General features: G+C 43.0%; 1 protein-coding gene across 1 annotated transcript in view; it reads left to right on the top strand.

Moving 5' to 3' along the window:
• SLC24A3 (solute carrier family 24 member 3) overlaps positions 1–26,338 on the top strand; it is a 1,254,778-nt gene extending 1,228,440 nt beyond the window's left edge. The window contains exons 16-17 of the mRNA XM_069607530.1: positions 3,234–3,299; positions 8,058–26,338. Coding sequence (XP_069463631.1) covers positions 3,234–3,299; positions 8,058–8,207 — 216 coding nt within the window. The 3' untranslated portion in view covers positions 8,208–26,338. The remainder of the gene's footprint in view (positions 1–3,233; positions 3,300–8,057) is intronic.
• The last annotated feature ends 1,367 nt before the right edge of the window (positions 26,339–27,705 follow it).

Raw genomic sequence — 27,705 nt, 5'->3', positions numbered from 1 at the left:
CAATTGGGATGATTAAGGAATTTTGGATTTCCACCCCCTCTACACTTAAAGGCATGTATTGGGGAAGTGGAACAGTACAAATTGGGATGATTTGGGAATTTTAGATTTTCAGCCCCCCCCTCCACTCAAAGGCCTGTGTTGGGGATGTTGGACATAAACATATTGGGATGATTTAGGAATTTTGGATTTTGAGACCCCCTTCCACTTAAGGGCCTGTGTTGGGAAGTTAGACAGTAAAAATGGGATGATTTAGGATTTTGGAATTTTCAACCCCCCTCCACTTAAAGGCCTGTGTTGCGTAAGTTGTATAGTAAACATTGTGACGATTTAGGAATTTGGGATTTTCAGACCCCCCCTCCACTTAAAGGGCTGTGTGGGGAAGTTGGACAGTAACAATTCTGATGATTTAGGAATTTGGGATTTTCAGAACCCATTTTACTTAAAGGCCTGTTTAGGGAAGTTGGCAGTTCAGGGATTGTTATAGTTTAGGAACAAGGACTACCCTATTGCTTAAAGAAGTCAGGGTCAACAGGACAAATAGCATTACCCAATTAATTATAGGCTATAGTTTTCAGCGTACACTGGGAATGAGCTTTGTTAGTTTAGAATGTTAACCAAAAAAATGACCCAAGAGTGCTTTGCTAAATGGTAATTAATTAAATTATATTCAGTCAAATAGGCTAAGGATCTACACAGTTTGCCCCCACCCACTAATGGAAAATTACCCACCAATGAAAGGGAATGGGTTCATTGGATAGATCCATCCTCTGACCTTTTGTTGGACAATCTACTTACTTTTGGAAAGCTTTGGGCTTGGCACTCAGGGACTGAGCAGTTTCACTTTTGTAGGGAAAAACAGGATTCTAGCCATCACTTCAGTCAATTGGATCCCACAGCACTTCTTTCTCTCTGGCTCCAGTGAAGAATCACAGCCTCTGCTTTCTGGCCTCCCCAGCAATTGAAATCTTCAGCACTTCCAATATTTCCCCCAGATGACATATTCAGTAGACCTCCTTTGGTGATTTTTGGCAGCTGTCTCCCTTGGTAATCTTTTTGGAACTCTATCTGCTGGTAATGTTTAGCAGCTCTCCTGTTGGTAATTGTTTGAAGCTCTCCCCTTCCCTCCCCTTCCCTCATAGGGCATCCACTTTGACACCATCAAGATAAAAAAATTGGGCAGTGCCCTGCTAGAATTCCTGCGGCTTTGATTGGTCCTTCACATTCCTCTCCAACCCCCAGCCCATCCCCTGTCTAAGGATTGGTTCAGGAGTCTAGAACAGAACTAGTGCAACTTGCCTTTGAAATTCCCTTTTTTTGTTATAGCAACATCAGCAAGAAAATAGCTACATGGCAAAACTTTGTAATTTACTAATAACTGCCATAATATATATGTATATATTCTGCTTCAGCTAATCATGGGGGATTTAATAAAATGACAGCCGGGTTCGCACCATGTTGCATGAGCGTGTGGCACATTTTTGCTGTTTATTCAAAAAATATAATAGTTATGAACATGCAATTTTCTCTCCAAATACCTAATTTTACCCTCCACCATCTGGACAATTCTTAAATTTAGGACATTTTTAGAGCAGCAGGAAACACATTTTAGCTTGCTATTACAATTCCATAAGCTACCTGTGGATACATTTTATTTACCTCCTTGAAATTATCTTAATAATGACACATAAATGGAAGCAGTGCGACTTGGGGTTGCTGAGAAAATGCATTAGCTGTGATAGTCCATTTAACCTAATGGGAAATCTTCATATATAAGCAAATCATCTGAACTCTCCTTTCTTCAGGCCAGTTTCTATTCTTGGCCAGCAAGTAACAAGAGCTTCCTGGACTATGTTTTGATTAGCCTATTTGCTTTTTGAAGTTGGTGGGCTGCCGGTCGTAAATAGTCAGGCTGCATCAGATACCCATGCTGACATCTGCCATTCTGTCCTGTTATCTGAAGTTGACCACCATTTCGTTCTGAGAACCTTCTATTTCCTTGTATTCTTTTCAGGGTTCAGCTTCCATTGATTGCAGCCGCTCCCTATATTCCAGTCAGGCACTGGCCAGGCCATTTGCACTACAGAATATGAGCCTTCAGAGACCACAGGTTTGGCCGTTAGGGGAGTTTATTTTGAACACCCTTAAGGGCAGGCCATACTTTATTGTGGTTGTAAATAGCTGCGATGCAAGAGCCAGGCTTGCAGTGGGGGAAGCCATTTGCAAATTTTGCCCAGAGATCCTCAGATTGTCCTTGGCTGAAGGAACTCACATATTGCATTTCCTAACATCACCCTTTATTTTTTAAATACTGTGTATTTCATTGATCAGGGTTCACTTTGCTTTTGCATTGGTAGATATCTTCTTTCTTTTCACACAGTATTGGTTTCTAAATAGAACAGCTGAAAGTACAGGGTAGTTTATTCCAGTCATTAATCAAATATATTTTTAATTATCTGCGGTTCATTTTTATGCTGAAAAGAGGGTCTGAGTTGTCATGATGCACCACAGTTTGATGGGTGGCAGTTTCAGTGAAAACACTGCATTTATCTCTCAGCCAGCAATGTGATGTGCCTTTTCAATCTGCAGCCTGATTACAATTTTGTTTTAGCTTTCTATGGTTTTCAACTTCAGAAAGACACCCACATAGTCTGCCTAAATAGGCCCATGTTCAGTGTGAAGGTTCTTGAAGTCTGGCAGGTTATTCCTCCAGTGGGCCCTTCAGTTCTGTTGGTTTGGGGCCTTTGATCAAAGCCCACACATGGATTGGGTGTGGGGGTACAAATGACACAACAAACAATTGTTGCTAGGGATCTCTGAACAATAGGGTGCATGTCACCTCGGGATCCACGTGACATAACTCTTGTATTTGTACATATTGTCTTTGTTTATCGCTACCCATCTACAATCCGTTTGTATTGCTCTGCCCATGCCATGTGGTGCTGCTTTGATTGACTGTTGGGGGATAGTACCTGCATACTTTTAGAAAAGAAGCATGCATTTCAGAAGACAGTCTTCTAAATTAGCAAATGAATACTGGTCTAATGAAAGATGATGATTAATGGTGGCTGACATACTCTCATCAGACAGTTGCATTTCCCATGTGCCTACATTGTGCCCAACCGGCAGATATTGAGCAAAAATCAACAAAGTGGTATTGAACCTGTGGACAATAGTCATGTTTTTAAGTAATTTCAGGTGGCATCATTTTAAAGTTTTTTTGTTATCTTCCACAGATCCAGTTAAATAGCCGAGGCCTGATATATTCTGTTGGTTTGCTGTTGGCATCTGTTTTTGTCACGGTTGGTATAACAAATATTTTATAACTTTTCTATAAAGATAATTGTTTAAACTGTGCATACATTTGCAGTCCCTTGTTATTTGCCTTTATCCTATATCATCCTGGTTGTTAGGGCTTTTGGACACTAATTATGAAGGCTTTCCTTCTCGTGATCATTGGATATGATGTTGATAATGACTTAACCTCAGTTATTCAGCCCAATTAATTTACTGTAAGCTATGCATGAGCCAGCATGACCCTTGGCAGGCGATGGCATCACAGAATGCAAACCTCTGATAGCATATGACTATTTTGGCCTATCAGTTCCTGTATTTCCGAGATGAGTCCTTTGAGCAAGTTGGCAAAGTTTTGGCTTGTGCAATCGGCACCCACTGTAATTAAACTAGGGGGATCTCAATTACAGTGTCTTGGTTACGGGTTCTTCTAAATGCAGCTGGTGTTTTAGTTTATATTACCACCCACGGTGGGTGCCTCACCCTGCCACCTTTCTTGAATTTTAAATGAAACTCCTAATTTCTGGGCATGCCCCTGTCGCAATTTGCACGCCTTCTTGGAACCCTTACCCCTCTTCCCACCAGCTGACCTGACCCCACATTTAAACCCTCACCACCAGACAATGCACTGGCGGACTGCAGTTAAGGTTGGTAAAAGTGATTTGTCCCACCATTCCAGTGTTTCTGCTTTGTCTCTCTTAGTTGTAAAGAGTACATTCTACCCTCACTGGGTGAAATGCTCTAATAACAATAATGCCCCCTTCGTGGGGCAATTACAAGGTGATAACATCCCTTAGCACTTGTTTAAATGCCCTTGCTTCCCCCAGGCCGTTAATGTAAGCAAATGCAGCATTAATGTTATGAATTACTTCATGAGAGGTGTTTTCCTGCCTCGTAGAACAGTTGAAAGGCATCAGTCCATGATACGGTCATATTTTCTGGCATATGATGTCAGAGAAACCAGGCTTACACTTCAATTTAGGATAGAATCAGAGACAGCTTAACCGGTCAGAGCCGACAACAAACACATCATCATCATATTGGAACAATGAATTCTTTCCTGACCCGACCTCAACCTTTAAAGGTCATAGTCAGAAGACACAATGAAACCTTTGAAGAACCTTCTGGAACTGAAAGTCGTAGGACTGCTTTGTGGGAAAGGGCCTGCAACCCAATCAAGTTCATTGAACCTGTATGCAATAGACCATCGACGCAGATGACCTTTGAGCACTGATCATATGACAGATCCTTCTGCAAGTTCACAACAAAAGGGGCTTACCAACTCCCCACCCCCCCCCCCCCCGCTCCTTTCATAGCACCTCCTTGCATCCCTTCAACAATGTCTGTTGTGAATATTCTGTCCTGTACTGGTTTGCACAAAAAGTCCATAGCAGAGAAAAGTGCAAGACAGCAGTTTTGAGTTTGCGCAAGGCAAATGAACACTACTCAGACATAAAAGAAGTATTACCAAAAGCCAACACTTAAATCAATAAGAACATGGATCTGAAACGAGTACACAATAGAATAATTCATTTGCAGAGGAGAAAGTAATTTAACCATATTGTGAATTGTGTCCTTTGGACGTATCCATGTCATCTCTAACCCTTTAAAAATAATGTGCCCCCATAGTTGATAATAACGCTAATGAAACGAGGACCAAATCTTTAAGCAATTCACTGCTTGATTTTCTTTTTCACAGAGCTGCAGTTTTAAAATCAATACCTCTTTATAAAAGATAGTGAATGGCAAGGAGTTCTATGTATGTTAGTGCCCAAGCAGAGCCTAGTATATGATATTGGCCATTATATGACCACTGTCAATGCAGCCAGGAGTCGCTGCTGAGCACACCTGATAGTAGTGTGCATCATTGTGGCAGACTAAACAATGTCAGTACTGAAAGCAACTGATACTACCGTCTTTCACCCTAGAAGCTTTCAAGATGACCGGGCTGCGTTTCTTAGTATGTTTAAGGGAAGTCTAGAGAAATGCCTTCGTAATTATGATCCATAGGTAAGAAGATTCGTCTCTGTGGAGGAGGTCTATGCACCATCTATAGTTGCTTATGTTGGAGAGCCGCCTGCCCAGGAGTCAATGGACTTTCAAGGCCGGTGTATCCGCTATCTTGGTTTCAATTTTTATGTGATCCTTGCTGCCCCTTCTAAATCAATAAACATTTTCTTGGTGCTTTTGGAAGTGTACCAGTGTAACGAGAATGGCAATTCTGCAGCCGAGGTTGGATTGGTTCCCAAAAGAGTTTGTTTGTTCCAGTGCAGTTATCTAAGATCACCATTTGTTCCTGGAAGCTAGCAGACACAACTATAGAGTTAACCTAACAAAAGGTTTCATATCTGCAAAACTTTGTTTTTGTTACCTTTATCTTAAAGTCAAGACTTTGCACTCCATCTTGGGTAACAGTGTATTCCAACCTCTCGTCTAAATAATAAAGTAATCGTGGCAGTAGGCTGTACAGGTATTAGCATGTGATTCAAAGCACAAGTCACTTTAGGCCACTCTGTGTGGCATCCAGAATGTTGGAGATTTCGTATTAAACGATGCCCCACTCTCCGAGTAAGACTAGGGAACAATAGAGGTGGAACTACTTGGCTTGACTGCATACTTGGACTTAAGTTTCGACACTAGCGGTAGCCAAGCCATTGACTATCATCCCTTCTAGATTATTATACACACTGTTGTGAATCAAGTCTGCCCAGTTTTCAATGAGCCACTTGTTCTAAATTTATTTCTCACGCCCATTTGTGTTGTGTTGTGTCATTGTCTTTGTCCAAGATTTTCTTCGATACCTCCAATGCTTAGCGGGTTCAAATATTAGGGCAATTCTGTCTCTTGTTCATATACAGTGACCACAAAAGTGATGGGTGGAAGGTTTCGAATGAATCAGAACCACTGGCAATTGCTCTGGGCAACCTTCCACACCACTGTTTTTTAGCCCGTCCATGCCATTGCAAAAGGAGTCCAGCCATATGCAAATCAGTCAGCTGCCGCCACCAATGGTAGCAGGCCAGCCCGAACTGCTAGACCAGGTCCCCTCCGCACAGAAAACCAAGCAACCCCAGACATGTTTCGGCCTTGTTGGACCTCCTCAGTGAGGTGCAGCCTGGTTCCCTATGGCGCAGCGAGCAAGGGACTCACGTCTGGGCATACCCTCTCTCACATGGAGAGACAAACTGTGACCACAAAAGTGATGGGTGGAAGGTTTCGAATGAATCTGAACCACTGGCAATTGCTCTGGGCAACCTTCCACACCACCGTTTTTTAGCCCGTCCGCGCCATTGCAAAAGGGATCCAGCCATGTGCAAATCAGTCAGCTGCCGCCACCAATGGTAGCAGCCCAGCCCGAACTGATAGGCCAGGTCCCCTCTGCACAGAAAACCAAGCAAACCCAGACATGTTTCGGCCTTGTTGGACCTCCTCAGTGAGGTGCAGCCTGGTTCCCTATGGCGCAGCAAGCAAGGGACCCACGTCTGGGCATACCCTCTCTCACATGGAGAGACAAACTGTGACCACAAAAGTGATGGGTAGAAGGTTTTGAATGAATCTGAACCACTGGCAATTGCTCTGGGCAACCTTCCACACCACCGTTTTTTTGCCCGTCCGCGCCATTGCGAAAGGGGTCCAGCCATATGCAAATCAGTCAGCTGCCGCCACCAATGGTAGCAGGCCAGCCCGAACTGCTAGACCAGGTCCCCTCCGCACAGAAAACCAAGCAACCCCAGACATGTTTCAGCCTTGTTGGACCTCCTCAGTGAGGTGCAGCCTGGTTCCCTATGGCACAGCGATTCATTCTAAACCTTCCAGCCATCACCTCTTTGTTTTTGCTTTGTCACCCCGAGTGGGACGGGTATGCCCAGACATGGGTCCCGTGCCTGCTGGGCCTAGAGACACAAGCTACTCCTCACTGATGAGCCCCGACAAGGGCGAAACATGTTTGGGGATGCTTGTGGTCTCGTGCAGAAGGGATGTGGCCTAGCAATTCGGGCTGGACTGCCCCTTTTGGGGTGGGGCCAAGCCTGATTTGCATATGGCCTTCCCCTTATGTTATGGCTTGGCAGGCGAAGAACAGTGGTCTGGAGGGTTGCCCAGAGCATTGCCAGTGGTTAAGATTCATTCTAAACCTTCCAGCCATCACCTCTTTGTTTTTGCTTTGTCACCCTGAGTGCGATGGGTATGCCCAGACGTGGGTCCCGTGCCTGCTGGGCCTAGAGACACAAGCTACTCCTCACTGATGAGCCCCAACAAGGGCGAAAGATGTTTGGGGATGCTTGTGGTCTCGTGCAGAAGGGATGTGGCCTAGCAGTTCGGGCTGGACTGTCCCTTTTGGGGTGGGGCCAAGCCTGATTTGCATATGGCCTTTCCCCTTATGTTATGGCTTGGCAGGCGAAGAACAGTGGTCTGGAGGGTTGCCCAGAGCATTGCCAGTGGTTAAGATTCATTCTAAACCTTCCAGCCATCACCTCTTTGTTTTGGTCTTGTTCATATACATGCAAAGTTTGTTGCTTAGCATGTGTCCTTCATATTTTGAGCATTAATGTTATTCATTCAACCTGATTTATATAAGGGGGTGTATGCATTGACAAATTAACATCAAAAGGGCAAGCTAGAATGATCTGTTAAGTGCATCAATGTCGCCAATCACCTCTTTGCCATTTTTCTTTACAGTTAGTATCAGTTAAGACGCATGCCTTCATTCTGCTTAATTTGTGAAATCAGGAATACATGGTTCTTCTTCTCTGTGTCCCCCTCTCCAGGTATGCGGCGTTCACCTCAACAAATGGAAGCTGGACAAGAAACTGGGGGTGACCTGCCTTTTCCTGTATGGCATCTTCTTGTGTTTCTCGATCCTGACGGAGTTCAATGTCTTCACGTTTGTTAACTTGCCCATGTGCAGGGGAAACTGATGCGAATGGGCAGACTGTGGTCCAGGGCGACTTCCTTCTTACTTGTGCAATATACACAACACGGCTCGTGTCTCTTCCTGCAGCGTGCAAGAGGTTGTGACGTGCATCCTGCTCACTGTTCATGGGAGCCGAGCCTCCCTCTAATTTATCCAACCTTGTCAACCCTCAAACCTTCTCCATAGTATCTATCTTGAAAACTCCTGCATTGGTGTGGCGATCCGCCAGATACAATTCCCAATCCTTTCCGCCCCCTGTTTTTATTACTATATGAACAGTGACCGAGATTCAGAACTAACTGGCTGCTACCTGGCTTTTAGCCAGACAAAACTTGTCTGCTACAGTTCCTTCTTTTTTAAGTTATTTGGTGGAAGACTTATAGTAATTTATGACTTGAGACTGTTGAACATTTTCCGAAAGAAGAAGGATATATTGTGTGCAGTGGTTCTTATTTTTTTCCTGGAGGAGAAAACTGGTGGGAGAAACTAACTTCCTTTCTCTTCCAAGAGAATTGGCACCTTCCGAAGACAGTCCTTCGGCATGCCTGGTGTCGTGAACGATCCAAAGGTCACAGATGCAATCACTCACGGAAATATTGGTATATCATTGAGCGGTGGATGTTTTTCTTGCAAAACAACAACAAATGAAAATGGGCAAGGCAATTTTAAAAAAACATGCTCTCCTCCGAACAATACAACATTTCTCAAGGTGAAGCGGGAGATGTTGGGTGAACGTCAATTCTACTGTTTTCAATTTTAATGTCATAGTTGTAATTATAGGATTTTTCCAATTTTAAAAAGATAGTATGTGGGATTGTTGAGCCAGAAGGATTGTCCGGAGATGGGACATAGTTATTAAATGCTGCAGGATTTGCCACTTAAGAGCTTCCGCATCCTGTCGAATGTCTGCCTTGGCATCCTGGGCCTTGTACCGCTCGGCATTGGCCTGCACTGAAGCACAGATCCAGACAAGGATGGCATTATGGACTCTGGTTCTTTGAAGAAGGTGGAGGCATATTTTGCACAAATGCTGTTCAACGATGTCACTATGTAAAGCCCTTTTATTCAGTATACACACTGGACCGGCTGCCAGCTTTATCTTGTACTGGCAGCGGTTGTCAAATGGTAAACCATTGTAGATATTCCAGATTCCAAAACCCCCGCTGAACCTAGGTGATGGTATTCTTAAAAAACAGAAGTCAGTCTCTGCTCACTTACTCCTGAACTGCAAGTGTTGGCCGGGGGAATGGTGTCCTCTCTCTGTCCATCAAGGCTCTCTGGACCTTTCACATCTATGCCATTGGCTGCTGAGTATAGAAAGATTGCTCTCAAAGATTTACTTAATGGGGAAGGGGAATCTATATGGCAGTGGGCCATGTAAACTACTTATATCAAATATGGGCCATCGTTAAATTCTATTGTGAACATTTAATCAAAGGATATTATTTAAGCAGATTCAATGAAAACAAAAAAATCATTAGTTTTTTAGAAAAGTACCCATCGAAGCCCCATACTTGAAAAAATACTTAATTTTTTATATTTCATGAACAGCGTATCATAAGATGCCATAACATTACATTTAGTGATAATGTGCCTACATGGGGCTTTAACACAAAACATTGCTCAATATCCAATTAATCAGTAACCAAAAAAGACAAATGTGAACACCTCAGACATGCACTGCATATGTGGGACCTATGCTCTAATGTATATATCAAGATTCCTTTACAAGATTGACAACTTCATATCATTCTGTGTATGGAGTGCTCACTTGTTGACAGAATAGATCTGCATTAGCATATCGAAAATGGAACAGTCTGACATATATGTTTCAATGTTCCTGCTCTGTTTCTTCCCAGTCACCTTCTTCAGGGCAGGTTTCTCAATAGTAAAGCAGCTTCTGTGTAAATTCCCCTATTTTGCCATGTCTAATTTGGAAATAGTGTTTGGGTAGTGTTCTCTCACAATATCAAGTACTATAAGCCCACACCAGATGGTCATCCATTTGGTCCCTTTCAGAACAATGACAAAGGCCTTTGGCGAGTAGTTACAAGTGGCCTCATTTACGCCACTGTTGATATGAAGTAAAAGAAATAAGAAACTAAAATATTGTTTTTCACTATGTATATTCGATGGGTTCATTTAAATATACTGATTATGTTTTTTTTTTATTGAAATTTCTTCAATATGTCCTTGTAATGAATATTCACAAAAGAGTAGTGTACCATGGCGTCATATTCAATATGTGTGGTCACTAACTGGCAGCAATGGGTCAAACAAATGCTGTGAGATAATTTTGCATCATACAAATATCCCCATCGGTAGGTTAAAATAGACCCTTTGCTTCCAGTTGAATGTCCTCAATAGTTTACAAAGTGCAGGTCCGTCTAAAAGTGGAAAGTGGAGCATGAGGTCATTTCACATTGACCTGTGATCACCGGCTCCTTCTCACATGCCACATGGGGTCATTGGGGTGCTGAATTCCACTTCTGTATTCTTCCATGTAACACTACCACCCACTGTATTCTGCAGGTGGAAACATTGGAACACTGCTGTTTCTATTTCGATTGTCCCTCTCGGGTGCTTGGTCTTTATTTTACAGACAACACGTCAGTCAGACCCATCTCAGGATCTGTCTTTATCGTTCAACCAAAAATCCTAGGGACGCGCCCTTCTCCTTTCGCCGAGCACAGTTTACTTAGTCCCTAAGCCCCAGCCCTACTCTACAAAGCGTTCCTTGTGTTGGGTAAGGCCTATGTGTTAGCTCTAAGGTAACAGCAATAACTAAGAACTATGACATTGCTTGGGGCTGCCGACACGTGTACGCAAAGAATTGCATTCCAAATTGGGGCGCGCACACTGTGGAATATGGCAGAAAGCTGTAGCAGTTCTTTTGTGAGTTGATTTAAACGAATATACATCAATACCTAAGAACGTAGACTCTACTAAGTTTAGAAAAAAATGTCCAATGACTAATTTCTGTGATATAGTTGGAGTGTCGCTTACAAGCCAAGATTCCTGGCTTATTGCTGGGCGCCCATTTCAGCAAAGAGGGTTGGACGGCATTTACTTGCCCAAGAGTATATTTATTTTCTCATGTCAAGCAAATGTCAAGAATTTAAAACTGCATACAATAGTATGAAAGGCAAATTGGATGGATGCGTTAAAAAAAACTTACTTGTGGAAGGGAGGAGAGATGTGGAAAACATATTAGCAAAATAAGCCCAAATAGAAAAAGGATTGGAGCACGCATATTGTCACTTCCTTGGAAGTATGTGCATGCTTTTTTCCTTTCTTTGAGACCTGATTGGCTGCCAGATGTGTCAAGTTTCCTATGAATGGGAAACAAATGCAATGCTATAAGTACAAAGGAGAAGGCCATGACTGACCACACTTGCAGAAAAATGGAACCTTCCAGAGTTTTTAGAAGCTGTTTGATATTACCGTGTGATTCCGTTTTACAAATCTATACACCCTTATATATGATATAGATATAAATATATATATATAAAGAAAGCCTATGTAAATAGCGTAATGACTTTTAGAGAGGCATGTTGATCCCACAGCTGGGGACTGCCGGCGAAGCGATTCTGACAGTTGCAGGTTAACGCCACGGCCTCTCTTCACAGTTGTTACATATGTTGTGTAAAGTAAAGCTCTTATAGAGTTGTAGAGATATTTACTAGTCAGTGGGGCAGTCTGGCATCTCGTTCTTTGGTTTGATGTGTTCTATTTGTACAAAAAGAAGTTTTTTTGGAGTCGAATTTCAAAATTGTTACTCCCATGGTTAAAACTGGTTGATTTTTAAATATGAGTGGATGACAGCGTATAACATATATGCAGACGTGAGCGTTGGGGTGCCATGAATAATTCAGTTCAAGTAATGATTCATTGGAAAAATGACTGAGTATGAAAGTTAGCAATATTGTAAGATTGGAAAAAGATTAGATTTCTCAAAGTTCTTGGGGTCTGTGGCGCACAGAATCTTCTTGAATTTGTAGGTGGCTGTAATCATTCTGATTGGAGACAGATGCACCTTCTGTTTGGAAAAAGCGATTGTCCTCTTTTTTGTCGTACCTCATTCACGTGATAATACAATAGCTGTTACATTGGGGCACATTTTCCAGAATGTTGTCTTACCATTGGCCAGGGCCTCCTAATACCAATCAATATATACTTTATTGTAAGCAAGGAGTTGAAGGCTTTTTTAGTTTGATGCAGTCACAGGAAGTAATCACCTGACCTTCCAAGATGCTTGAAATATTTTTTGAGTTTTCGCAGCTTTATGTAATGGAATTTGCTGTCTCATATTAACCAGTCCGAGTCATTGACCTGGATAAATTGAAAGGTTTCGAACAAAAGGACCATTTTCCCCTGATCAAAATGTGTGATGTTTTTTAGTGGAGTACTGCAATAAGATTAGTGGTTTACATTCTCATGTGCTAAATACAAAAAAGGGCCTGTTAAAAAGTAAGGTTTATTAGCAACAGAACTGGGCACTATATTATAGTATTGTCCACAACCCCAGTTTTTTTTGACACACCTGTTCCTCAGTAGGGGGGCGTCCAGCTTCCACTCATTCCTTTGTTGTTCTGTATGTACTCTCCTCTGCTACAGTTTCTGTTGCCATGGAAATAGAAACAGGCCTCTTTAATTTTGAAGAATCTTCCTTTCTTGTACCATAGCAGTCATGCTAATGGATATCTTTCATTGTCCACGCTCCCAGCCCGTTGCGTTCAGAGCACAAGCGTATTTCCCAAAATGGACGTCAAGAGCTTAGATGGCCTGCACAGCTTGCCTCTGAGGGCTAGACCATCTTCCCAAAGTCACCTGCCCTCTAAGAACAGTCTTTACTTTGCTAAGGCCATTAACTCATACTTTCAGGGCTTTGACAGCCAGAGCAGCCTCCAGCATCTGGAGATAAGGCTGTATTACCATTAGATCAACTGTTTCATTTGGCCGTGAGCCTAGCAGATCGTACCGTGATGTCATCAAATGGTATATGCCAATCCAGTCCACTGTATGAACTGTCAGATTGCCTCTATTGAAACACTATCATCGGACAAAGGCTCCAGAATGGAATTTCTGGCCTACTTTGCCTCATGATTTTTAGCAGAGAATAGAACAGTAAGCGGCATAAGTAGAACAGGTTATTAAGTAGGATATTTAAAATTGCCCCCCCCTCTCCTCAGTGCAGAACCATTTGACGCCTTAGTGGAGAAGATTCGTTCACACCAATCAAGTTATCTTTGTTATACACCATTGTATAGAGGCCATTTTGTGGAAATGGACCACTTGAAAGCAAAGCAGATTGTTTACCCTGCTGAGCTATTATACTCATGGGGTACAAAACAGAACTTCCTTTAAACTGACAAAGGTACAGTACATGTACATAGTTCTGTTTGTTTGTGAACCACTAGCACAGCACGTACATCAACAAAGACACCTTTTAGTTGGAATTACATTAGAGAAGGAACAATCTAAAAGAAGCACATAAAGGGTATTTGGAATGGCTTCACAAGGACAGTCTGTCCTTGACAAGGAAAGAAGCCTTACAAATGTGACTTTGTGCCCCACGTCCTTTTTACAAAAGCACGTCTATTTGAAAGCTGAGTAAAAGTGCGCTCACTAACCATTAAAGAGGGTGACATCTAGGTACAGAAAAAAAGAGGCCTTTTTAATATGGCTGAAAATCTAGGCATATAGTACAGAAACGTTGCCTCCGTGCAAGCTCAATTCAAACTAAGGCCCAAAATCCAAAAACAAATCCCTGTAATGAATACTTTATAATAATATGTTTTTTGCATTCTTTAACTCCCACCCCCTACCCCGAATTGCTTGTTGCATTTTCCCCAAAGCCAGGGTTTGGTAATACTGCTCCGAGAGCCACCCACTGGTCATGTCTCACCCTCATTTAAGTAAGGGGGTGCTTAATTTCATGCAATAAAGAAATGCCCCCCTTCCCAGAGGTGGTGCTATACTGTCCCCGTCACCTCCTGTAAAAACGGCAAGGCTAGAGTCCCCCTCTCGAAGTGTTGCAGCTACACAAATAGAAACTGTTGACCCCGAAAAGGTTAAGCCCGGAAATGAACAAAGACAAAACAGCACAGAACAAAACTGGGACAATGTAACAAAGCCCCAGCCTCCAAGAAGAGCATGTCTTCTCCAATGATCTGCCTTCACAGGAGACTATTAATGCCGCCTGTGTTACATCATCATTAGGCGTGTTGATGTGTCCTTCTCATAATAAAATGTTTTTAAAGCAAGTGTCTTAACATAGGGAATTAGGGACAACATGGTGGCAAGATTATGCGGTATGGGTTCATTAAAGCTGACCTCTGGAATAACAGGCACATAGCTAAATAAATACATTAGAAAATGATCAAGTATACAGTTACATTCATAAGGAAAATGGTCTGCTACTTCATGGCACATGTCGGGGTAAAGCTACACCCCACATATGGCAAGAAGCCGAGTTTAGAAAGCTTCAGCCAAACCTAAGGAGAAATCTGGAGCACAGAGACCGAAATAACTTACCTTCCACTTTTGTCCAAGATGGCCCCCTCTACAGGGATGTGGACATTAGGTTATTCTAGCAGCTATCAAGTGCCCCGGCAAAAGGACACTTCCACTACGTGGCCAGTATTGTGCCTCTTAACATCCAGGCCTTGTTGTGTGGTTCTAAGTAGTCAAAGTCTATTGACCCACGTAGAAGACGGAACACTTTGCATCAGAGCCTATGCTCCAGAAAAGATCCGATCACATATCCCAGAGAAGGCTTCCTTTGATACAGTAGCCCAGCACATGTTCTACTATTTCGGCATGCTAGGTACACCTCCAGCACGTGACATCGCATCAAGCCTCTCTTGCACATTCTTTTCGGTATCCAGTAGACATTATTAAGGATTTCGATTGGGCATGGCCTCGCTTCCCAATCAATGGACGTTCTCCTGAGGTTCTACCCTCTTTTGGCCAACTTATGGCCAAGATACAAGATCCACGGATTCACATATAGGGATTGGAACCAACCATTCAGGGGTTATTCCTCGTGATGACCTGAACGACTAAGAACTTCTACATCAGATGGAACCTTTCACTAAGTGGGCTGGTCCATTATCTGTTGCCTACAGCCTCCGATTTTCGATCCTCGCAATGGAATGATCCACTATGACGGAGTGAGGGACAGAGGGGGGATAAAGAAGAAAGGGGAGGAAGATAAAGAGATTTGGGGAGAAAGGGAAAGACTGATTGATTCTATAATAGCATAATAATGTACATGGGGTCATAATGGCTACCCCACTGATGTTATTGTGAGTTTCTACAGCAGTGGTAAATCTCTCTGCAAACACCCCACCCCCGAAGAATCCAGTGGGGGATTCTTCTCCCAAAAACTTATTTTAATAAATTAAGTTCTATGCATGCTTGCTCATTTTGAAATGGTTCTATTTTGAGGCATATAAATCAAAATAGGATGTGCACTTGAAGCACCCACAGTATTATAATCTGTATCCCCCCCCACCCACCCAAAAAAAATCATAGACACTGTATGGCATGTGCATTTACCTGATCAGCTATCACGCGTGCTCATGCTATATTGCAGAGTACACCGTCCAGCTGAACACTCTCTATGCAATAGGGACGAGAATGAACTATAACTACTGATTGCTCTGCTTTCCGGCTGCAGTACAGGTTCGCAGTTGCCTATCTCTTTGCCAGTAGCAGTTGGTTTTTGATCGGTATTTAATATTAAATATGGACAAAAATGAGTGAAAATGAAAGCACATTACCTCTCCAAAATACATTAGAAATAAACACGTACAATAATCGCACAAACGTGTTGAATACATTTGCATTGTTAAAATAAAATTCTACTGTTCAAATAGGTAGCCAACAATGTCAGTGGCCTTATTACAGACTCTTTACACCTGTGCAAGTGCAATTTCGCACGGTATTAGCACAGAAATAAATAATGAATGACATAGCACAAACACGTATTCTTTCAATGCACTTTTGCACAACCATTTTTCCCTGTTGCAAATACTGTCTAAAATTGCACTTAAACTGGAGAAAAGGTTCAGTTTCAGGGCCACTAATTAGCTTGCAAGATATTTGCATTAAAAACTCTTAGTGAGACACAAAAAGTGTTGTTAAATACCGTACATGCACTACTCACTTATTTGACGAATAACAGCATATTTGGGCACCATATTTCTATTCCAATTGACCAACTACAATACCCAGCATTATTCCTAGTGCTGACTGAAACTCTGAGAGGTGCATGCTGGGTGGTGTGTGCCCATAAGGCATTGATAATTGACCAGAAAGTAATCATACAGGAGAGTAAACCCACATTGTCAGAGCATACAATCTGCATTATTAGGACAGATTCATGCCCTTATTAGTCATGCCATGTTGGGGGTGGGGTGCCCCGCATGCAATTTTACACATTCACAAGGTGGAGGGGAACAGGAAAGAGTAAACAGAGAGGCAACCTTGCTTTTACTCTTTCATTTTCCCTTCCACCTTGTCAAAACGTCAACAGTGCCTGAAAATATACTTTGCAGGAGGAAGTGTTTCCTGGTGGTTTTCTAAGGAATCCATCTGGTTTTGACAAGGTGAAAAACGGATGTGAATTCCATAGAAAACCATTGGTTGTACACCTGCACGAAAATCTCATGCAGGCGTGCAACGAAAAGCACTGGAAAAACAGGGGGGAAATGCGCGGCAGCCATCTTATGTCCACTGCGCGGCCCTCCTACACCGCGTCACCACTGGAAAAAAGGCTTGAGTGTTGAATGGAGGCGTAAAAGCAATGCACAGTGCTTTTACATCTCCATTTAACCTAACCCCTCATTTCAAAATGAGGGTGATAACATATTGGTGCAGGATGAAGGCATACAGCTCTTGTGTTACTCCATTGGGAATATTGTCATGGATACCAGGACAGCCATCGGCAACACAATGTTAAGGACTTAAAGCTTCAGAGCTAATAAGTGTGAATTGAATGTAAAAGCGTTAAAATAAATCTTTCCTCTCTTGAACAATACCCTATTGTGGCCTGACATTGGAGGGCGAGCCCTATCCTATAAAGTCATGCATGCACCACTTTTGGTAACACAAACCCCCACACAATGATTCGAAAGACCTACGTAGGGCCTCATTGCAAGGTTGGAGGTAGCCTTGCCGGTTTTACCAGCAAGGCTCCCTCCAAACTTGCAAGAAAGTCTGGCACCCGCAAATGGGCAATTACCGGGGTATTCCGCATTTTCGCCGGTGCCGGAATCGGGTGATCCCCATTCCCATTTGAGGCCAATAGGGCTCAGTGGGAATGGGGATGCCTGTAGCACCGGCATGGGTCATTACCGTGCCGGTGCTAATGGCAAGCTGTGCTCACGGGTGCCTTTCATTCCGCCAGGTCACACCCACGAGCACAATTCGAAGTTTGCCGGTCCGGATACAACGGTACCGGTAAGCTTACCAGTACCATTGTATCCGGACCAGCAAACTCGTAATGAGGCCCAAAGTGTCTAAAATGCTTCAAGAATACGTGGGATAACATGTGGCTGCAATGCTGTGCTAGACAGATGTACACCCCAGAAATCCACAGGAAGAAAATAGTAGAACAGGCCCTTGTGAAGGAAACTTTGAGGCAAATTGACTTGACCTTATTCAAAGTTTATATCCATCCTCATATTTGTTTAAACTTTGGGAGTATCCCAATGATACATTTATCACATTATCGAAAATGCAATGCATAGTAGGCGTTGCATCGTGTGTAGGCAACTTCTTGCTCTCCAGGTGTTCCTGAGCTCTGAAATCGCTCAGTGGGATGCCATCCAGTCTTATGTACTTAGTCTTACCTATGCAGTCTTATTCAACTAGTCTTACACACACACACACGCACACACACGCATTCATCTAGCCTTTCTCACAGAGTCTTAAGCACCAAATCGGACCTACGCAGTCATTTGTTTCCCCTGATCAACACATTCATATTCATCAACTCCAAACCTATGTTGTCTTTGTCATTAAGTTGTTTACCGAGGTTCACCTGAAGCTTTCTTCGTACAGTCTGGCTTACTGTATACAGTTGTCTTACTTATCAAGTCTTATTTATCAGGCCTGGCCTAAACTCTGCTTTATAAAGTCTGAGCTGCACAGTCTGATTTATCCAGCGTGACCTAGCATCTTCCTTATACATTCTGACTAACACAGTCTTATTTGTTAAGTCGGATCTACACAGTCCTATTTATTAAGTCTCACCTACACAGACTTATGTATTTTCTGCATTTTGTAAATGAGAGCATGGGATGGGGAGGTTAATACATGAAAATGAGGCCTACAGGTCTATCCCTCATTTGGATGTCGCTTAACGGCAAGTCAACAAATCCTCTGCACCTCTACTTTACTTGAATCAAATAACAAAACATAATAGTAGCTGTGTATACCTGCACAATGACAAGCTGTCCTACTCGAAAGTAAATCTGTGCAAAGCAAGAGTAGTGAAACATGTTATGTAATAAAGTGCAAACTTTAAAAGCACCTTCAGTTTATCAACAGCCAAAATGAAGAGCCAGGGCTACAAGAGTGTGCGTGTGGTCCGATCCCTGTAGTCTTAGAGCTTTATCCAGGAGGCAGTGCTAGCAAATGCAATAAACCACTTTAGTGGCCATTCAGAAAGGAAGGCAATTCACCTGCAACAGGATGATGCACAGTGCATCACTGCCTATTCAGAAAGTGCAAGGACGGTGCAAAACATGCTTCCAATCAGCCAGACTCCACCGCCAAAGCCCAACGGAATTGCCACAAGATTGCCATTGCGTGACTCTCAACTTTGAAATATGTTGCCCCAAAAAGTGTTGTGAGTTTTCACATTAAAGTGGCCATTTGAATGGCTCAAAATCGGGACGAGGGGGGTTCAATGGCCTTTGGGCCAGTAACTTTGACAAATGTGTGGTCAAAATAATCTGTTTAGAACGTGACTTCAGAATCTCAATAAATCAATTTCTGCAAAGTATACTTGGGACAATCAACAAAGATTGACAAACGAAAATAAATTCTGTATAGCTGGGCACACATCGAATCTTCAGCACTAGCACTCTATCTTAAACCACCAACTGCACCCACCCACGTGCCTGACCTGTGGGCACCCATGTGCCTGACCTGCGGGCTGCTTACTGGAGACTAGCCAGCCCTCCTAAATCCTAACCGGGCAAAAATAATGCACCTCTGCATCTTTTAATTTAAACTCTTACAACCTCCTACACATGGAATGTGGTCACCAAGGGCGTTCCAACCACAAAGCGCATTGAGGCCATACAAATGGGGAAACAGCGCTATATAAATGACAATACAATACAATGTGGGTCCAAAGTGCGCACAATTGCATGTTTCGGCCAATCTGAAGTTGCTCACGCTTGGTGTTCCATAAAACACTAAACATGCAGCACATGCAATTTGGTGCTGCCGCACTTTAGATCTGCAAACTCACCGGATTCACAATTAAGAAAGGAAAAGTGTTCAATGTTTAACCTGAAAGTGGTGTCAAACGTTGCGGAGAGCCACTTTCAAGAAAAAATTATTACAAAACACCAATGACATAAATAATGTCACAGTCACTTCACGCATCACTTTCCACCTGATTCTGGATGAGGTGCGTTGGAGATTGACATGGTGTGTCCGCTGCATGTCTGCTGCGTGCACCGTACGCTCCTCTTCTGCATGGGCAGGAGGCCATCTTTGCTAACCACAGGCCCAAATTGGAATGGGAATAAAGGGTACTTTGGGCTAGTATTGGCCCAAGCGGCACACACAGTACAGCAGGGGATGTGCAAAGGAACTTTGCACTGCCAACAAACACGCTCAACCAGGCCTAATTCACACAGCGGTGCAAAGTGTACTTTTGCAGAGCAAGCTCACTTTGCACTTGAAAAGTACTCTTTGCACTGTGCTAAATGGGCCTAATTCACAAAAAAAGCTCTAAGTCAGCACTTATTTAGGCCCATTTAGAGCGGTGCAACAAGTACTTTTGCAGTATAAAGTGACTTTAATCGATAATAATAATAATAATAATAATTAATCGAAAGATTCAGTGGCTCCATCTCCACGCTTTTAGGGCATGAGGCTCAGGGAGACCTCTTCCCTGAACTAACCATGCATGACACAACGTTACCGACACAACAGTGACACACTCCCAGGACATGTATGAAGACCCCACAATGCCCCTGCAGTTAAGCCATACAGGACTGTAGACTACTCGTACAAGTTAAACAACTGAAGTGCAGAAGTTGGGACCCATGTGGCCCTTACAGCTTTTATATAATGTGAATATTTATTTTGACAGTACGACGAATGCAGTTATCTGGTCCCTTGCTGCTGGTGACTGCCTGGAAGGGATCTGCGCCCCTTTTACCGAGTAAAAAGGTCTAGATTAAAGGGTTTGAAGGCTTCCCTGAATTGCAGTTTGATGTGTTCCGCTAGGGCAGAAGAGGAATAGTTATTTCCGCAGTGTGGGTGCCTGCACGTGGAAGCACAGTCTTCTGCTGTGCATGTGGTGGTGGCTGTTCCTTTAAATCTCGCTATCCTGTGTTTTTGCATGCAATAGATTGAAATCTCCAATCAAGTTTATTTACACATGTATATATTTAATTTATTTATGCAACCTGCAGATCCATGCACTCAGTGTGGACTGTTCAGGGGTGCTATAGGTATTTATTGCATATCCCATTAGATATTGGCGGCCCACTTGACTTTCTAGGCTGTAAACTCTGCCGATAGTTTGAATGTACGAGCCTCTGGTTGCAGCTCTGCTCTGGTCATTTCATGAGGCCCATATCATGTGTGTCGATTTTTTCCCACTGCTCTGCTTTTTCTGCACATGTTTGTGCCGGTTTACAAGTCTTCTCCTAACTCAGTAGCTCCGCCCCATGTACCCTATTGGATGCGATGCCGCTGGGAGTCATTTAGAGTCCATCAAACGTGACTCCCTTTGGACAACTAAGTCAGAATATTTATGTGCAATTACAGAATGCTGGTGGCACAGGGAAGTGGGCTTCCTCATGCCTAAGGCCACACTATGCAAGATTTCTCTTTCTTCTAGTTCTATCTGAGCTACTAATACTCTTCATTGTTCTCGTACAAATTTCAAATAGCTCTTCCGGTGTGAGCACAAGGATGTTGGCCTTCTAGAAGTACAGCGATAGTTTTACAATTCTCTACACTTCATTGTACTTCTAGCGTTGGAATGTGTCCACGTCTGCACACAGGAGTTAACTACCTGACTTTTGACGACTAAAAAAGACGTTCATTGCAACCGGAAGCACAAGAGGATACACTTCCATGCAATATTCGGCAAAACAGGAAAAATAGTTGTCCTCCTGACAGACACAATGCAGGGTTTATTTCTTCAGAGGTTATCAGTGTCACATTTTAGTGGTTGTGGGATGCACTTATATTGTTACTAGGAGTTGTGGATAGTAACAAACTCGGGTGCCGTCTAGCTCAATTGTGATAACAAAAAAGTGGCAACTATGCACTACTACCAGATCAAAATTCAGCATGTTTTCCAATTGTGTCCGTGCATGGGCAGTGTAGCGAGAGATGCATTCCGGCATGCCGTATCTCAGGAACGCAGAACCTTAAAATCTATGCGGCCGGGGGAAGACAGCCTAGCGTACATGCACAGAACATTGTTAATCCATTGATATTGATATTTTATTTGTATCGCGCTCATACACAAGTGTTTCAGAGCACGACGAGGCAAGGTAGGGAAAAAGGGAGCACAAAAACAACGATCTTACTAGGCCCAGTGACCACTCCCACCACTACCACTACCTCTCGCTTGCAGCGTAAAGCAAATCCACGCAGTTGACTCTTGCCGCACATCTCTGATTTTGAGATACCTCATCACTGCTATGTAGTTATTTCCTGTACTAGTGTAACAAGTGTGAACGAAATAGATGTAAATGTATGTAGCCACTGCGGTAATATAGGGTAACGTTGGCCATATTGCACATGAGTAGTCAGTGTGACAAGTGGAAAACATGAAATTATTACCTAGCTCTTCTGGTCCCCAGCCTGATGACTTTAAGAGTAGATCACACATTATTTTTCAGTATGTCGGGAGAATGTGGCAACATTATAACTTTATTGTCCCGGGAGGATAGCTCAGCTGCAACATGCTCGCCCTGGAAGCAAGACGACACGGCGTAACACAGGTTCGATCCTGGGTCCGTGCTTAGAAACCTCTGGGTATTAGAAGCGCGTTATAAATAACCTATAATATCATAAAGGAGAACCCCCTTAAGTCTTTACTTTTCTATATAGTGCTCAATCTCAGAGGAGAGGCATATAAGTTGATTTGAAAAACATTACCCACTTTTGTCTAGTGGGAAAACAAATACTAGCGCTCAGGTCTTCTGGTTGGGTGATCGAGAATGTATGCTGGATGATTAAACTTTTACAAAAGAAATCTCAGCTTAAGGAACACTAGTTATTGTGAAAAAAAAGGAACAAGAAATCACTCCCAAAATATAGCAAACAATAGCAGAATGCTTCACCCACTGAAAGTTTGAAATGTTAATAATATGCTATAAAACAATAATCCACTTGCCTCACCAACTTGCCCCTTGTCTTGCAACACCAGACAGCCAAACCGAAACATGATCGGAAAAGCAGTAAGCGATTGAAGATGTAGCAATGATCAGACAGGATAAAAGGAATTTTAGTAGCGATGGAAGATTTGCGCACTGGCTAGGCATGCATGTCCCTATCTTCTGCCGGGCACAACAGTACTGTTGTAGATTGATAATGCCATTGTATCCTTTCAAAATGTTGCTTTATTGGTCCTGAAACAGCCTGGCATCGTCAGCCCGAGACAGTTTTTGCTTGTGCGAATATCTAGACTCTGCCATTGATGTTGGATGCTTACTTTACTGATCAGAATCCATAATTGCGGACTTGTGTTGATTATAGAAAAATGTAGTTTCTCTGAAATCTAATGGTCATTTGTCACAGTGCCCGGGTGAACATGTAGGCTAATGCTACCAACATAGGTTGAAAACGTCACTTATGCTTCCTTCCTGAATGGGGAAATATTGTAATATAAAATATTTATTTTATGTAATGAGATGGTGAGAACATTTATGCGGATCGGACCATGAATGCCTATTTATTTATATTCAGTTGTTGCACAAAGCCGAAAATATTGCAGAATTTCTTGATAATTTTAGAGACTGATTTCTACGGGAGAAAAGAATGGTGAAGGATTTCTTCGAAGGAGATGAGCAATTGCAAAAGCGTTTTGTATCGTGCGGATGCGGCCAACGGGTGTGAATGGAAGGGAAATTGAATGAGAGCATTAGGGTTCTTAGGGAAGAAAGGTGAATTGGGGAATTCTTTTTTGGGCACGGGATTTAAGGGAGGACATTTGTACAGAGAGGGGCCTTGTTGAGCAAGGCTTGTTCCGAGCAAACAGCAAGACGGTGGACAGATAGACGCAGTGTTACAAGATGAAAGCCATAGGCCATGAACTTTGAGCGAATTGTCCTGCCGGGTAATGGCTCTAGATCTCCACATAAAATTCCTATGATAGGAAAAAGCAATACAAATAGAGTTGTCTATCGCCATGCGCCAAGGCAAACTGAGCCAGGAGACAAGGGCTGGGGATACACTGGTGTCACAGTGTGAGCAGTCCATGTTATTATTTTAATAACAGTATTATCATTCTGCTGGATGTTCCACTAACGCCGTTTTGGGGGAGGAGGGTAGGGAGTGCTGCTTCTGCGTAGCCTAAAACTACTAACCCAGGTACATCACTGGTTTGTATCTCCAGGAATAATGTGCTACGGGTAACATGTACATACATATACATGTATACATGTACATGGTATACATGTACTTTATTCACTTTTGCTAGCTGGAAGTGTGGGTCATGTAGCGGGCATTCCCCTCTCACATTCTCTGTCCATGATTATAGCCCAAATTCTAAGGTGTGCTGTGACACTCTTCATGGCTCGCAGTACATTGGTGCACTGAGAGACACCCGTGCAGACCTTGGGCATCAACATGTAAAAGAAACTGAAGAGAAAGTCAGATTGGAAGCTCCACAGAAATGGCTGCCCTTGTCTCCGCTCTTGCCCAATGGCTTTTTGGTTGCATCAGTGTGCCTGACCGAAATAAATAGGATGAGCAAGTGCTCAGGAAATGGGAACATAAAATTAAAGAATGGTAAAGTTGGAGCCATCAATTCTGTAGGCACATTAGGCGCTCCAAATGTGCTTTGATTCCATTTGGTTACAGAGCCTCGGGTACCCCAAAAAAACAAGTGCAGACTTTCCCTATCTTTTCTACATCATGGTTGTATAGTTGAATTGTTTAACCATTTGTCCATCCCACAACCTCATTTAGGTTCTTCGACAAACCACACTAATTGAACACGTGGCTTCCGCCACAGCCTGCCACGACACATTGTGGGCTGCATTCCTACAATAATGCATCAAATATCCAGGTGCATACCATCTGAATAGGTTTCCTGCACCCAAGGAAATTGTCTTGGGCCTTTGATCCAGTGCAGATTTGAAGGTCGGCGTCAAAGTGCTTAGATATGTGGACGGAGTTTCCCTCGTGGAACAGGAGTCGTGGTTCTCACATGAACGCGTTTACCATGTGTTCAATCCTGTAGAAAATTCATTGTTACTAAGCCATGTACTCATCTAAGGGTTGTTTTATTTTGCTTGTTTGTTTAACCAAAAAAACAACATCTTGTCTGGCGACATGGCCATCTTTTCTCTTGAACTGTTTCATACTTGCCAACATTGTCCATTCCATTCTGGAGGCATTAGTCCAGTCCTGGTTGTACCTTCTGGGAGTTGTAGCCCTTGGTTTATAATGGGCAAATCCCGGACTACAAGTACCAGAATACCAACTTAAAACCAGGGCCCGACTAGTGCCTCCCAAATGGATTGTATAATGTTAGTACATATGCTGTTTTGATAACTATTTCAAGAAGGGGACTGTGGTTAATTAGCATTTAAAGACTGTCTCCCAACGCACACAATGTCCAGCCCTCTGCACCCACCCACACACCCCTACTGCACCCCCAACCCTTTCCTGCTCTGGGTTCCAGCAGCGAACATGTGGTTCAGAAAATATCTAATTTCCAAGCGACGCAGAACGCCCCCCCTGCATTTTTGGTGACAGCAAATGGTTTGCAAACCACCTCGATAGTTGATTTCCCGCACACCTGCTTCATATCTGAAATGAGTTTACAATCCTTTATTTGAGGACCAGGCTTTTTTGGGAGGTGTTCAAAAGTACCCTACAGTCCGCCGAATGAAGCAAACCTGTGGCCCACTTGCTGACAAATTTTAAAGTGTGTGATGCAATCCCAACAACGGATCCCTCAAAAAGGCACTGAGAGACCCGCTCCTGGACTGGGAAACATTTGCACATGACTCCTGTGTGTTCTACTGAAAGGGGCAGTGGCGGTATCCAACCTGCAGGGAGCAGAGCAATAACGCGACTGACATGAGCTTCATTTGTTAATCGAGTGAAGTTGAATGAACAATAAAGTTTTCAGCTATTTTTTAAATAAAGAAGAACCTCTGTGGTACCAGTAACCAGAGAGAAGAATTTTCCGGATGGGCCTATGTAAAACAGAAGATGAAATGCACATACTGTAACACTGTATTTGTTAATTTATAGCAACTGGGACTTTACCAGCTACGGGAAAAAAAAACAAAAGAAAACAAAAAACAAATGTTTATGGTTTTCATACTGATAGGTTTTCTTAATATGGTTTGGAAATGTTAACATGGCAGCGCCATAGACAAGACATTTTGTTACCTTTCCAATTAACGTAAACTATTTTTGTCAGACTTGTACGAGTATTATCGCCACCCTGTCTTTTCTGTGTGTTTGTTTTGAGGTTTGTCGCAGTACTGCTACTGTAGCGCGGCCCACTTACCTGTATGATTTAGAGAATTTACAGAGCTAAGAGCATGCATTTCTCTGTTTGCTGGTAACCTATGAAATTAGAAAATGTATTTCTGTGTTTTAAAAAAGTGTTATTACAATTGGTAAGCAAAGAAGAAACCTCTATTGTCTAAGGAATATCAAAGCGTTTTATTAGACTGACTTGAGTCCTGTGTCTTTGTCATCACTGTCATGCTGAATGTGTGAGCGGGACTCTACGCTGAATCCCCAACGGTCAAGTTATCAATGTGTTTCTTTTATTTAAACTTGTGGACAGCACTACACCTACCAGCCTTGGAACACCTTACCAAGTTCAAATGGAAGAAGTGAAAAAGAAAGATACAGGGGGTCATTACGAGTGAGGCGGTAAGGAGTTAACGGCGCCGGTAAAGGTGCCGCAGCCGCCAACCCCTTAACGCCTCATTACGAGTTCTGCTCGCGGGACCCGCTAAGGCTGCCTCGTAAAACTAGGAAGCCTTAGCGGGTTCCGTGAGCAGACCAGGGTGCTAACAATGGGCCCGTTGTTAGCACCCTCTCCATTCCCATTGAGCCCTATGGGGGCTCGAATTGTAATGGGGATAGGTTCCTTGAATGAGGAATTATCGGGCCCTCCAAGGTCGGAATGGCCCGGTAATTCCTCATTCAAAAAACCTGGTACCCGGTAATGGGGTAGCCATGCTGCTAATAGCGCCATGGTTACCTCCTAACTCGTAATGACCCCCCAAGGTGTTTACAAAAAGGAGTGGAAGATTAGGCAGAAAATCCGTCCTTAACCACATTTACGTCCATGTCATCAAACTTGCAGTGATATGAGTCTAAGGAGTTTTGATACAAATTCCAAGTCTCATGGAGAGGGCCAATTTCTCCAGGGTTACCCGCATTTCTTAGATTGCAAACATATGGGAGCCCCTTTACTGAGAACGAACATGGCCAAATAATCTTGTTCTCTTGGTTGGAGCTATAGAAGCGTCTATGGCAACGTTTAAGCTCAATGTGCCCCAGCAGAGGAGAAAAAGTAATTTGCATATTATGCTGGCCTCACCCGCATGGGCAGGCTAGCACCGAACTGCTAGGCAAATCTCCTCTGAACGTGAGCACTACAAGCACCCCTAAAGCACAGTGAGCTAAAAGGTGATTGCAATCCCTACTGAGTGGCCACCTTCACAGGAAACAAGTTAATTGGCCATGTTTGTTCTCAGTACAGAGCATCCTCGGACTGGCCTATAGTGCAATCAGTCACTGCCGAACCCAAAAACACAAAATGCTAGTCTGGCTCACTTTTTGAGGTAAAAGGTGGCCACTTTTTTAGCCCATGTTAGCCAGTTTGATAAGTTGCTTCACCACGCGGCTAGCAGTTTTGACCAGTGTTACTGAATAAATATTCTGCAAAATGCTCAATTTGCATCACATTTGATCAAAAACCTCCCCTTGGGTACTACTCAAACAGTCTGTAACAAAAGGAATGAATTGCCATTTGCAAGTGTACGCCATGTTTCCATTGGTGCCCGAGACAATTTAATGTCCCAGTC

This window comes from Ambystoma mexicanum, chromosome 4q (assembly GCF_040938575.1).
Source record: "Ambystoma mexicanum isolate Mex_15411 chromosome 4q, UKY_AmexF1_1, whole genome shotgun sequence".
NCBI classification, from domain to species: domain Eukaryota; kingdom Metazoa; phylum Chordata; class Amphibia; order Caudata; family Ambystomatidae; genus Ambystoma; species Ambystoma mexicanum.
This window is presented reverse-complemented; position numbering and strand designations above follow the sequence as displayed.